The 14,764-nt window shown below is 34.9% G+C and overlaps 1 protein-coding gene across 3 annotated transcripts in view; it reads right to left on the bottom strand.

Annotated features, from left to right (window-relative positions):
* Positions 1-14,764, bottom strand: part of TAX1BP1 (Tax1 binding protein 1) — a 54,883-nt gene that overhangs the window by 25,231 nt on the left and 14,888 nt on the right. The window contains exons 3-6 of one of the 3 annotated variants that reach the window (XM_033511892.1): positions 13,627-13,729; positions 10,053-10,240; positions 8,356-8,447; positions 8,167-8,233 (exon numbers count right to left, since the gene is read on the bottom strand). In XM_033511892.1, the coding sequence (XP_033367783.1) occupies positions 8,167-8,233; positions 8,356-8,447; positions 10,053-10,240; positions 13,627-13,729 (450 nt within the window). Of the gene's footprint in view, positions 1-8,166; positions 8,326-8,355; positions 8,448-10,052; positions 10,241-13,626; positions 13,730-14,764 lie in introns of all 3 variants that reach the window. The other 2 variants (XM_015617860.3, XM_015617861.3) reach the window with 2 other exon arrangements.

Below are 14,764 nucleotides of genomic sequence, written 5' to 3'. Positions count from 1 at the left end.
GCAATTCTTCCCTAGAATTGCAACAGCAATAAGGGTGGAAGTGGGAAGCAAACTGCACCACAAGGGTCAAGAGTAAGCAACCAGAAAATACTTAAACCAGCTTTACTGCTGCAAAAGAAGCTTTCAAAACAAAAATTACTAGGAGTCTCATTAGTAAAATGAAACAATGACAAAAATTCAATGAGTTTTCAAGTGAATTTCCCTAGAATCAAAATTCCACTTTAAAAATCTTGATGTACCTTCAAATAGGGAACAAGAATATGGGGGTTTCAAAATCTTTACTGCTATTCTAAAATGGCAGAAGATTTAAGACTGATTATTTTTTAAATAATTTTATTGTAATTTCATGCAACACTGTCCTCATAAAGCTATTATAAGCTCTACCTAAAGGATATGCAAAGATCATGTCTGGGTTTATCCTTGAAACACGCTTAAAATCCATTTAATAAATAAATTCCATCTGCAAAAGGAATAATAATCTTTCATGTGAGAATGGAACAGCCATAATGTTTCTAAATTCTCATAAGAGAAAATCATGGCAAAAATCCACACTTTCAACAATGAAGAACAGCACGCTTTCCCTTCTTATTTCTTACTTCTAATGGATTTTTATAACAGCAGTAAAACATTGCTGAGCACAGTGTGGATAATGGAACGGTACAGACATCCCTTCCTATATTTAGCACATACAACACATTTTTCAAACATACTGAAGGTAGAAAGAGATACAGAAGACAAAATAAAATACTTGAAAAATACAATCCAAGACTATTTCCAGACATGACACCTTGCAGTATGGCAATGGTGAGCATGGCTTTTTATGCTTCATCTTCCCTTTCCATAACATGTAGAACTCCCTACCAACCTTTTCAAAATCATCCCACACCTAAAGCATTCACCTTTGATTAACTGCTAGTATCTGCAGCCTTTTTTTACTTTTTAGAGAACCCATACACTGTAATGAAAGGAGGGTAAAAAGTTAAAAATGAGCTATGCAGCTCACACTGAAGAGGTCAAATCACTAAATACAAGGCAATCTATTTAAAAACAAAAATGAAAAATAAACAAACAAAAAAAGCAGCACCGCCTTTCAGCTGGATTGATTTATCTGGATGTAATTTAATGTCTGAGGAACCATTATCCTTGCTATACTAGAGAATTTAGAGGGTTTAGATCAATTATCTGTGGGACCCTTTTCTTTATCCCACTGACATCAGCAGTTCCAACAGAATCATGTGGAACACTTGGCTGACATCATACTCTGTTTAAAGGACCTCTGAGTCCTTTAAATGATGAAGACAACATAGCACCATTGCAGCCAGTGCAAAATCTGCCCATAACACGACATGAAAGTTCTGAAAGGAAACCTCAAGTTTTAATTTTTCTTTCTAAAAAAAATCTAAGCATTCAGTTAAGTAAAACAGAAAACCAAGTCCAAATACACTCAATGACATTAAGCTTTTATCCTCATGACTTGTAATAGAAATACTGCTCTACAAAACAGTGCAGCCAGTCTATTTCGAAAATCTAAGATGTCACAGAGGTAGTACTTTAACTAACATCATAAAAGTGATCAAAACTACAACAGTAAGGTCTAATTCTGCAAGAGTTCATCTAAGTTACATCAGTCACTCAATTACTGTCATGAAAATTACAAACATCTAAGTTTTTGCAGGAAGCAGCTGAAGCATTTACACACACTATGATTTTGCAGCATGTACTTACATGTCAGAATTTCAATTTCTTAAAACACGCTATAATTTCACTACAAGCTATTGATTTTGCAAAATCATTTTCATTAATACATAATTTGAATTGTAAAATATCTCAATTTACTATTTAATTTTCCAGTGAAGTAATTTTCAATTGCCCAGTTCGAGAAATATTAATATACAGAACAGTAAAAAAAAACATGAAACAGGGTTTTCTCTTCATATTATGTTTATTGTACCTAAGAGTGCTGTAATTGCTGGTACCAACCTGAGCAAATCCAGAGTGTTTAATTTGTGTCTAAAAATTAAATGAAACTGTGGGGAGGTTTGCTTTTTGGGCTGGGGGCAGGTTTTTGGTTGCTGTTTGGGTTTTTGCCTTTTGGACCGTTTGTTGTTACTTAGTTTTGGGAGTTTTTCCTAAAACAATGCGTCTGCCTGACCATCAGATTTTCACACATGCAGCACACATGAACAGAGACTGGTCTAAAGAGACACTGAAAAAACAACTGATTCACTTACTTCTATGCACATAGGCCGAATCGGGCACTTGTGCTGCTTACTCATACTGCTGACATATCACACTGCACAACAGTGGATGGTTTTTTCACCATCTAAACAGAGAAACTCTCCTCATTAAAGGACACCAAAAGCCAGCTTAAATGAATCCCTGATATTTGAATAAAGTTCTCCAATAAATAAAGCTACTGTGCAGGTAGAACCTGTCAGCAGAATGTGAATTTACACAGATGCCTTATTAAAATTTCCCATCAGACAGATGAATAAGCCCACTTTTTTTTTTTAAGTTAAATGGGAAACTAAATTTACAAAAAGCATGAAAGAACAAGTTTATCAAGTCAATAAATTCACTTCTGCCTCAGTTTATGCCAGCATCATAACAGCAACACTATGCAAACGTTCACAAGATCAAAGGACGAACAGGCAGTCTTCAAATTCATTGCTTCTGACTCAAGCTAAACTCAGAAACTACTGCCAGAGGAGTATGACTTGTCACCACTGTCACATTAAAGTAATCAGTTCAGAAGTGCCTTCTTCCCACTAGAGGGAGACCAATGACTGCAAAAGCTTCTTCTGCAAGCTGTGCTCTCTGCAAGAGCACAAAACCAGTATTCACAAAATTGAGTGGCTGCAGAGTATCAAAGGAATAACCAATGAAAGACACAATGACTAGACTACTACATGCTTCTCTTCTTCAGCACAGTAATACTGAATCTTAAAACAGTAGGGAAGTGCACTGCTGCTACAGACCTTACACACAGTTCAATCACACACAAAATACAAATACCAAAAAGCAAGCATTCTTATTATGTACAAAGCTCTATACGTTTTATGTTTATAATATCTAAAATAGAGATTAGAAATACTTATATTGTTGTTTTCTAAATAAAAACATACTAAGCTTTTGTCTTTTTTTTTGTTTGTTTCCCTCAATTTTGAAAAAAGCAAAACATTCAGCTAAAAGCAACATAATAATGTTATTCAACACACTGATTATGTACCAGTTTACAAAAGTAAACCAAAGGAAAAGTTGAAATATTAAAAACAACCTGAAACAGTTCTGGTAACCATGTATAATGTGCCATCTTCTTAGCAAAATAATCATAGCATGTAGCTACATCATTATTTTAACAGTGTTATATTGCTAGAGTTGCAAGGTATATATATAGCATGATCCTAAGTAAAAGTATGCTACCAGGGAACACCACCCTAGTAAAAACAGATTAACACTGAAACACTAACAGAAGGTTGTAAGAAAAAGATGTGACATTTCTGAAACATTTCCAATAATTTCGCATTTACTCTCAATTCCCACATAGAGTAGTAACAGATTAAGTTAAGTCTTCACACTCAGTAAGAACCATTTTAATGTCATCTGGGGGAAAAAGAAAATAGGAATGGTTTAAATGACATGAAAACTGCTGAAAAGGAATACTATGTTTTCCTCTAACTGAAAATATAGCAAGCCTATGGCAAGCTCTTTTCAAAAGGCAAAAAGAGGGGGGCAGGAAATTTTCATGCTGAGGGCAGGAAAAGGAAAGCCCACTTACACCCTCTCTACACTGATTTTGTCAGTACAACTACACATTGCATTAAGCAGGTCTTGGATAAGAGGAAAAAGATCAACCTAAAAGAAAAAAAGACTCAATTTGTCCCTCATCTTACAATATCTCAAGCCTTGCCAGGGTGGGGTTATTAACACAACTTAGTGGTAATAAACCGTAAGTACACACTAAAAAAGTGGGGCTGGAGAGCATGTTCCCTGTGAGTGCAAACACTGACTAATGTCTAACTGTGTGCCTTGCAAATATTTATTTTTTTTCTGTGATGGTGGTAACGACAACAAGAAAAAATACTGTCTGCAGAATCATTCATGTGTTGAATACAAATATTTTTTATTAATGGGATAAAGCACTAAAAAAATTAACCAAATCTAAAAAACCGAAAGCCTTTAGGGATGAGTAGTGACTTACAGTGCAATAACATGTAACAAGCAAATATGTTTCAAGAACTCTAATAGCACCTTACAACTTTATGTCTTGAATGCATTTATTCCTCCTACCTCTGGCAGGAAATGACATGGCTACCTTGTAAGAAGGCAACGCAAAACTGTTTATCTCCTGAACAGCAAGGGCAACCAAAGTCTGTAGTCCACTGCAGACATTTATTTCAAGTGCCACAAACACAGGAACTCTATTTGTAAAACTCAAAAAATGGGAATCTTTTCAATACCTGAAAACATGCATAGAGCCCAAGAGTCAAGATTCATGGACAACTGATTGTATTACTGATGAATACATTGTTTAGTATGCTGTGTTCTTAAAAGATTGATCTATCTTTAGCTTATCTCTTCCTAATATTTCCCCCAACCATTTATAAAATACCCCAATTTGGCAAAAAGCAGATGGAGAAGACACCAGTTCCACTGCCCAAAATTCTGTAAGAGTAACTAAATGTCAAGAGAGATTATTCAATCAGGAGTAGCAGGGAAGCACTAATTGGGATTAGCTGTGGCACTTTCATGTCTACAACTATCCTGGCTATTTTAAGAAAGCAATGCTTCTACAGAAGAATTTCTCAATGATCTAACTATTTCTGAGCTATTTCTGAAAATAAAGTACTAATAAAATTCAACACCAAGAAGAATAAAATAGTCTAAAGGCATATGAATAAATATTAATAAAGAGGGGATTCAAAGAGAACTGTCTTTTAAGGAAACATTTTCATATTACGAACTTGGAGCTTTCCCATCTTCTATTTGTTATGCTTCACCAAAGTAAAGTAACTTATGTACAACTCCTAACCACATCATCCACATGCTGTTCAATTCAATTACAAAAACATATCATAGCTTAACAATGGATTTGATCAAAAGATAAAAACACATGAGCTAAGATGTCCATATTACTTTCTCTGAAGAAACTAAGATTTTTAGAAATTAGGCAGATTGCCAAGTATTATATATCCAGGGGTCCATAACTCCAGGGCTCCCTCATCGCAATACAAATGTAGTAAGTAAATATTAGTTGCCAATACATTGACAGCCTGAAGAGTTCTGCAGTCAATTAAGATCAAATACCTGTGTCTGTACAGACACATCCACTACCTTGCCACATGCATTACTGCCCTTTAAACACAGTGCTTTGTACTACTGTGGGTTTTTTGAGAGTTTTTTGCACAAGCAGAAATATAGTGTGCACTTCCTGATAGAAGTACTTACAAAAACAAACAAGAAAAAAAAATAAGTAAGAGACTGCACACAGGTTTAATGTAACTTAGCTTTACTATTAACAGAAATAATTTTTTATCAGTTATAGCTGCCTTAAGCTACATAGGCAATGACATCTCATAAATACAGAAATTATATTTTCTTATATAGACTATTTTGTTTTATTAATTGTTGTTCATTAGACTAATATAACAGTATATTGTAAGATTTTTTTAAGTAGAATTCAAAAGAGTTAAGCCTTTACCAAAGTTAAATAATTTTAAAAATACAATTTTTAAATCCATCACTTTAACTTTTTACTTATTTATGTATTAAAAGTTTGTAGAGCATAACTAATAATTCACGTGTATATGAAAAAGAGAAGTAGAAATAAAAGAAGAAAATAAAAGAAGAAGAAATAAAAAAGAAAATAACCATGATGCATGGTTAAAACAACCACTCAAAAGGTAAAAAACCCATAAGCCAAGCCAAAACAACCTTGCTCACACTAAGCACCTGTGAAAATTCTGCTGTTACAAGAAATACAAATACATTCTGATTACTTATCACTTCAAAGATTATCCCCTGTAGTCTAATATAAAAACATCCAAGTTAATGCATTGCTTAGGTTTATTGCCAGTAACAACTATTCACATCACACAAAGTGCACTAGATTATCTGGGGGCTGTGATCAGGACCTGTTTGTAAGTGCTCAGCTGGGGAGGGGGTGTTTTCTGCGGTTGTTTTGCTTGGACTTTTCCGTTTGGTTGATGCTTTATTTTTTAAGCAAGCCACAAGAAAAATAAAACCCAGGTACTGAAATCCAACTGAGTGCTGTGTCACTGCTGCTCAGGAATTTTTAGATCAATGCATTAGCGTACTGTATGTATTCCCAACAAAAATAAATGTCATAATCCCGTGATACATTGTCATATTTCATGTACTGGGGTTGGGGAAGAATGGAGAGCAAGTCATCTTCAAGACTAGAGAGACACATATAAAGCATTGCTTATTAAAATTTCTGATGATTAAAAAGTTAACTTACTGCTCCTGATTTAGTAGATGTAGTACATGTTCACTTAATTTTCAGGAATAACACCTAATTTACATTGTGCATACTTTTTCAACTCAGCAGATATGTTTAGTTTTTTAAAAAAGTGAAAAACAGAACAGGACATAGAAATGTAAAATGAGACAGCAGCATCAAAGTCTTAAGAGACAAAAAAATAACTGCCTAAATTAGAAAACCCCCACTGTATTTTAACCAGGTGAAGAGCTTAGTCAACTTTGAATCAGACATCTATTTGTAGCTAAAAAGAAGTGAAAAGTTTGCCACACTGCATTCTCTCTTCATGAAAATACGAATCCAAAGCAGAACAAAAAGAGACAAAAAAAAACCACAAACCCAAACATTCCTGAAATTAATTTCCATTTGCTAAATTCTGATATGTTAGAGGCAAAACTGTTTTGGATTAGAGAAGTTCACTGTAAAATGTGAGAAAGTATTGAGACATTTTTGTTCCTATACAGTCTACCTGTATCCTTGCTTGACAGGAGTCAAAATCCCATTTCACTAATTGTTCTAAAATGGAATTGTAAAGCTAACATGGATTGGAACTGACAATATTCCAAATATTTTTTTTAAATAAGAGCCTCAAGTGACAATGAGAAGTATCTGTGTGGCTCATTCAGTTTTACCCACCAAACTTATGATCCGCAAATTCATGAAACATGAATTTCTATTTTTCTCTCATTGATTAAAGCCAAGTCTTCCAGGCACATTGAATTAAAATAATTCTTTCATAGAAAAAACCTTTCTTCTAAACAACCATTCACTGTTCAAAAGTAAACTACAAAGCACTAACATTTTTAAGTTCTCTCAACAAATTCCTATGAAAGGTGTATGACACAGGACTGTTGACATGTACATACAAGAAATAGTCTGTTAACAGCTGTCCACAGCTAAATTATATAGGTTTCATTACTTCAAATTTGCCCATGTCACCACCTCCCTCCCACATGTTTTTAATCTTCTCCTAAAAGTTGGGTTTTTTAGAAAGCAGCAGCTTAAAAATAGATTAGGTCCAACTTTTTGGTGCCCTTTTTATAATATTAGATTTCCTCAATATCACTTATAGAATTCCAAATTAAGCTGGCTTTGGATTAGGCTACATTTACATTTTCTCTATTAATTAACACTTTAAACAGATTTTTAGGTTTACGCTTCTTTTCTCTTTGAACTGTGAAATATTTTAAGAGAAGTCAGTTACTATTTTTCACTCTTTACATACCTTGGCAGAAGTATTCTCTGTTGATCTTTGCTTTTTATACCAAAAATACTTACAATTTTCAGTAGCCTGTGTTCTATGCAATTATTCCCTAAGGAGAGCTTTTTTTGAAAAGCTTTCCTCCATTTTAAATTAATCTAAGCAAACTTTAAATTATCAACTACTTTCCACTATGAATTCCACAGTTAAATATCAAACATCTGGTAACAGTTGTTATCGATTATCTTACCAAGACTGGTACCAAAAGCCTTAAATATTTTAGCCATTTTACGACATAAAAGGAATAGTGGCAGGAGGTTAATAGGAACTGACCTATTCTAGTGTAAATGTCTGTCTAACTGCTGAGGGGTTTTGATAGCTGATTTTCACACAGTTTGACTGGTTCTTGAAAAAGCAGTAATACAGACATTATGAGTCAGTTATAATCAGTTAAACAACTAACCTTTTGCTCTGCTTGCAGCTGCTCACATCTCTGCTTTTCATGGTTAAGTTCTTTTTCCAGTTGTTCAATATGATCTCTGAGTTGTGTCCTTTCCTTTTCCAGAACAGAAGTCACCTTTAACAGCTCTTCTTTTTCTTTTATTATTTTTTCAATTTTAAACTGAAAAAAAAAAAAAAAAAAAGAAAAAAAATATGATCTCTGAGTTGTGTCCTTTCCTTTTCCAGAACAGAAGTCACCTTTAACAGCTCTTCTTTTTCTTTTATTATTTTTTCAATTTTAAACTGAAAAAAAAAAAAAAAAAAAAAAAAAAAAATTACAAAGGGGGTTGGTAATTTTTTTTCCCCTTCATTCTCATCAAACAATTGGATAACTAATTACTACACTGTCTGAGCAGAAGAACAAATTGTGTGTTCCCTGGTTAGGTTATTACAGTTTTCCCCTTACTGTCAAATTTCTGAAGTTAAATTGCTTTTACTGCATAGTACCAGACTACCATTAAATAGCATACTTTGCAGTGTCCTGATTTATCCTCAAGTTTTTCTTCCTTAAATGAACTGCCTTTATTGTTCTCAAGTGACAGCAACTGTGGAAGAGCTAATTCTGATGATGGCAGCTTGGTGAATACATGACAGCTGACAGTAGAGACACATATTCTCTCTCTGAGAAATTTCTTGAGAAAAATGAATACGCACATACACCTCACCAACACCTGAAAAGTACCCCCTGGAACACGAACTGTGCCCTTTCAATGCTTAATGGGAGCTTATAAAAAAGACTGGCAGACTATCTAGTAGGGCCCATAGTAACAGAGCAGAGAGTGAACGTTTTGAACTACAAGAGGATAGATTCAGATTATAGAAATAAGGAAGAAACTTTTATGATGAGGGTGATGAAACACTAGAAAGGGTTGCCCTGAGAGGTGGTAGATGCAACATCCTTGGAAAAGTTGAGTGTCAGGCTGGATGGGGCTGTGAGCAACCTGATCTGGTTGAAGATGTCCCTACTCACTGCAGAGGGTTGGAGTAGATTGTCATTATATGGCTCCTTCCAACCCAAACCATTCTACAGTTCTATGAACAAAGATCATAAAAAATACTTGAGAACTTCTATAATTTTAGTACTATGAGTACATATCTGAAAAGCAAAAATATCCCAGATGTTATCTCCATACTAACTCTCTTAACCGTAAATTTTGAAAACCATGTATCAAATACATGTTCCTAGATGTGACTGAAAATTTGATAGAAATGTCTGATGGCAAGGTAAGGGAACTGCACTGAGCAATTTTCTAAGAAAAAAACTCGAACAAAAATTAGTTTGGGCTTCCCATTTGTTTGGGTTTAAATAGTGTTCAGCCTACAAACAGCAACAAGCAAATGTAAAACACCTTGACTCTGGATATAAGCACCTAAGTCTCACCACATCTCTCTAGCAAGGAACACAACACATAGAAAACTGCTTAAAAATAAAACAAGAGCTACTCTAATATACTTAGGCACCTGCAATTATTCAGCTCAGTCTCCAGGGCTCTTAACTGGGGCAAAAATAAAAGTATACTAGTTCCATAACTCTTTTTTCTTACAAGAAGCACCATTTCACACAAAGAGTATCTTCCTGCCCTCCAGTTAGTCAGTGACTACAGATGTGAAAGATGGGTAATATCCACTCTTACGTTTCCCAGTCAATGCTTAGTTCTATACATTTTTACATCTTGGTTTACTTAACCTGCAAATGTTCTAACCTCAATCAAATACTACAGAACAAGCCAGAAATAGATACATTACAGACACATACAGGTCTTTTCCTACTAGTTTTTTCTTCAGTATCTGTGATTGTACATATATAGTATAAAAAATAGTAACATTTTAAGAAGTTTTGTATCAAACCTCAAGAAGTCCAGCTTTTGTAGTCACCACTAACATATCAGAGTTTCCTTCATCTTCCATTGTGAGCAATTCTTCAACAGGAGAAGAGGTACGAAACTGGAAAGGTGTGCTTGCTCCACGGATTTCTCCTTTGTAAGTCACGTAACAGAACTGATAAAATTCTCCATCATCATTTGGTAGATAGTATCCTATCAAAACAAATTCATATTTGAAGAAATATTCTACACAAGTTTACAGATCTTCCTCTGCAGACAGATTACCACATTATGTTTGACTTAAAGATTTCATGCTATTTAGTAACCTTCATCCCCCAGCAATTTCTACCAGCATTTAAGACAAAGATGAAACAGTGTTAGGCATTAGCTGCTATATGTACACATCACCTCACATACATTAGGTAATAGCTGCTGTTTATACATTTAGGAAACAGATTCATTAGCAATCAGATGCCTTGAAGTTGCATCATGACCACATTATCATGTAGCTGCTGTACATTCACACAACAGAGAGTAAGTCCTTTTGTGGCCTTGGTATTTGTGTATTACCTACACAAGCCAATACAACAGAAAAAGACAAAATAATATGTAACGACAAGACATCTACAACTTCACCAGGTACCATTTGTACATAGGGTTTTGCTGTTACTGGTTTGGATGGGAGAGGTTTGGGACAAACATCTTTGTTTTTTGCTATTTTTCAGTGCCAAAGCACAGAAATGCTCTGAATGGATGAAACCAGATGAAAGGTAAGAACCTGAAGTTAAACTAAGAGCTTATTTTTTAAAATTGAAAAAAACTTTTTTAGAAAGGATAAATCCTTTTTCTCGAAGCTACGTAATGGCACACTGTGCAAGCAAATTATTTGAGAAGTATTTCTGTGTTACTATCCAACTGAAATGTTGCCCACTAAGGCTTTAAGCCTCTTGCATGACTTGGATTCACAAAGTAACATTTATGAAGGCTAAACAATCTTTTTGAGAACTACCGTCATTTTTACCTTTATTAGTATATTCAAAACCCATGCCTTACCTAATTTAATGGTATGAAAACCATCCAGTTTTATTCAGAGTACTTATTTTCTGATACTGTAGCCAGACTGACAGTGATACTAACATAATAAACCCTTACCCAGTCCAGCAGGTGATGTCAACCATTTCAGTTCTTATTTCACCACATTTCAATCTTCTCCCTTTCTAACTTTATCATTAAGTTTTCACCAACTTTTACTACAGATTCCTGGAAGTCTTTTCCCAGTACTCTTAGCTACCCTTCCTAGAAATAGTAAAATATTACATTTGCCATATAGACAGCACTTGTATTAAGAATTTTATGTTTCCATTAGTCATATACTTTATTAACAGTTGCTCAGGGAACAGTATCCGAATCTCAAAACATCAGGATTCATGCTTTTGGGCCTGGCTACACTTTCCTATATAGCACTGTAGTTCAGTTTACCTGATTCAGTGCATAGGTAAGATGAAATTATGCAGAAATAAGTGTAGAACAATCTACATTGCTGCTTCAGCACATTTTAATATTGGTTCAGACAACCTGATTTTAAAACTACTGAAAGTCTTTTTTTCTTGTTCTAACATGTACTGGAGAAACAGATTTCTGATTATCTTCTTCCAGAACACTTACTTGATCATAAAAAAAAAAACCAAAACCAACCACATTTAACATGCTGCACAACATTTACTATTTAGCTCAGATAATTAAGCTCCTGTAAGCTCTACTGATCTCATCTCAGCAGCATTAAAATATCTTGCCAAACACAACCAGGAGACTATTTGAATGGAGATTCAATCTGGCAGCTCTATAAAAGTGGAGATCTGTCAGGATGGAATGTAACAGATGAGGCAGAGATACTTGGTCTCTTCATGTGTGGTAGGATTTCTACATACAAAGGACTGAATGGCATGAAGAGTTCTACTGTTCTAGTTTCCTTTTAATTTCTGTCCAACCCAATTCATTCATTCAGCGAACTCTGGTAAATGTAAAAGAAACTAATGATTTCCTTCCAGTTTCTACAGAGCATACACAATTTTCAATCACCTTCAAGGTTATAAAATGGTTATCAGGTTGTAAGACCACGTGGATATGATCATCATTGAAAGCACCTGAAGAAAAAAAAGACCTGGCAAGAAAAAGAACTGAACTCAAAGCTATCACTATTTGCAGCTTTAATAAGACAACAAGATAATACAGTCATCACTTCAGGACTTCAATTATTTTTTTTATTATGTTTTAAGCGAAACACACACGAACAAAGACTAAGGCCAAATCTGGAAAGCAAAAAAGACTGTAAGACTGTACATAAAATTCTGTTTTGCAAGCAGAAAAGCATTAATTTAGTGGAGGTGCTCTTTCACATAAAATTTCGAATGAGTGTAGATTTTTGACATATGTCGTATCCTGCGGCAACAAGTTCTGCATGTTGACTGTGTTATAAGAGTATCATCTCCACCTGCATTTTGAACTTGCCACTTGGTAGCTTACATCAATGGTTCCTATTTATTTGAACATATAGAATGGTTAATCCACTCATGCCATGGGTAGCTGATTTTAGAGACGTCAGTCACTTCACATTATTTCCCTTTCCCAGCCTGAAAAACCTGGCAGAAGGAAGTCTGGAAGGCCACTTGGTCAGATTTCCCACTCAAGAGAATGTTGTCAGCACCTGAGATTACTGTGGCTGTAATGGCATACAGCTGTAAACAGCTGTATGGAATTCTCATCATTCTCAACCAGGATACCTGGTCAAGAGCTGCACTACTCCCTCATGGTAAAAAAGCTCTTCCTAATATTAGACATAAACCTCCCACATCATAACCCACAGGCATTGTCCCTTTTTCTATTTAACAAGTGTGGCTCTCATCTTGGTAACTCCACACCTTTACAGAGAAGCTATTTCTTAATTTTAATCTCCTTTGTTGCACTTCACTTTACCTGTTTTGAGACTGCAAAGGGGAGGGAGAGGATATGACCTGCACGCAGTGTTGAAGATGTAGTTATACTATAGACTTGTACAGTGGTGTAACATTTTCTGGTTTGTTCCTTATTATTTTTTTAAAAGCTTCAGACATTTCCATCAATTCCTTGCAGCAAAAAGGTCCCATGCAATTCTGACTCCTCTGAACCTTCATGAAATCATCACCTACACTATTTATTCTTTGACAAGAATCATTTCACATCGATAATGTTTAAAGTCCAGAGACAAAAGACTATGTAAAGACACAATGTACTAAAAGAGGCCAAGATTAAAAAAGCTTGATGATGGTTAAACAAAGTCACTCATCGTATTTTAATAGTTTCCAGGAGAGCTCCTCTATCAACCATGAATATCTGTCACTACTATGTAAAAAACATACTAATTCACATACTTCTCCTTACCATTTTCCTTGACATCTAAAATAAGACTAAACTTCCCACAGTGAAATGTTCAAAATTCTCCTCCAATTTATCTTTTTTAAACTCCAGAACAGTTATACAATGCTCAGCACTTAAATGAACAGTTAAGTATTTAAAAAGCTGAGTAGGCTGGAAAATAGAGATAGATACTGCCTTAGACTCACCTTGAAAAGTTAGCACACAGTTAACCGTTGATCCTTCCACATAATTTTCTGGCATAGGTGACCAAAGAAATGTGTAATAATCTCTTGCAGTACTCCAACCAACCTAAAATTAAATAAACCACAAAAAAAAAAATTAAAACAAAAAAAACCCACAAAAAAACCAGAAAGAGAAAACATTAAACAGAAGAATTTGATATACACAGTTAAGATATCATGGTCTGGCCTTAACAACATACTGTAATATGCATATTTCTGCTTCAAAATGCAATAAAAAGATACTTAACAATGTTTACAATCAGGAATATTTTAACAAGCATGTCAAAGATTTAGCATTAATTTTATTAAGCTTGTTACCTAAGGCAGTAAGTGGGTCTAAGGCAATAAAAGGGTCTATATAAAGCAAAACACCAGACAGTCTTCACTGTATGTTAAACTACTATTTGGTACATTAATTTTTTTCAATAAAGATGCACATTTCTATATTAAAAATACAAAAAGATTAATTCTTGGTTTTATAGTGAAATTTTCTTTGTGTAGGTTCTGCCAATGTTGACTCTTTTGTATCCACACTCCAAATGGTTCATCAGAAACCAAAAAGGAAGGAGTGGGGGGGAAGCTTTCTGTGCTACTGAAAGAGCATATTCAACTGACACTTGAATTTTTCTGACAACTTCTGCAATGCTAAAGACATGCATTTCACTGAAATGCTAATTCTCTCACACATACACGCGATGTCTGCAAAGAAAACAAAAACAGATTGCCTGAAAACTTAGCTAAGTCAGCACAGTCTTCCTGCTAACTTCAAAAACCCTCTGCTTTCAGAGTTTTCCTAAGAGTGCAGTTCTGTACAGCAGTGAGCCACTGGCACAGGTTGCTCAGAGAAGCTGTGGATGCCCCATCTCTGGAAGTGCTCAAGGTCAGGCTGGATGGAGCTCTGAGAAACCGGGTCTAGTGAGACAGGTCCCTGCCCTTGGCAGGAGGGTTGAAATTACATCTTCTTTAACATCCTTTCCTACTCAGGCCATTCTATCAGCCTATGATTCTACCCTCTGAAGATGTACATCCCAACAGGCTTGAAATACATGCAACTAAAGCAGAAAGCCAAAGCAACTACTACAAAGCAATGGATATTAATAAT

This window comes from Parus major, chromosome 2 (assembly GCF_001522545.3).
Source record: "Parus major isolate Abel chromosome 2, Parus_major1.1, whole genome shotgun sequence".
Taxonomy (NCBI): Eukaryota; Metazoa; Chordata; class Aves; order Passeriformes; family Paridae; genus Parus; species Parus major.
Note: the sequence above shows the minus strand (reverse complement) of the source record. Positions and strands in the feature narration are given on the sequence as shown.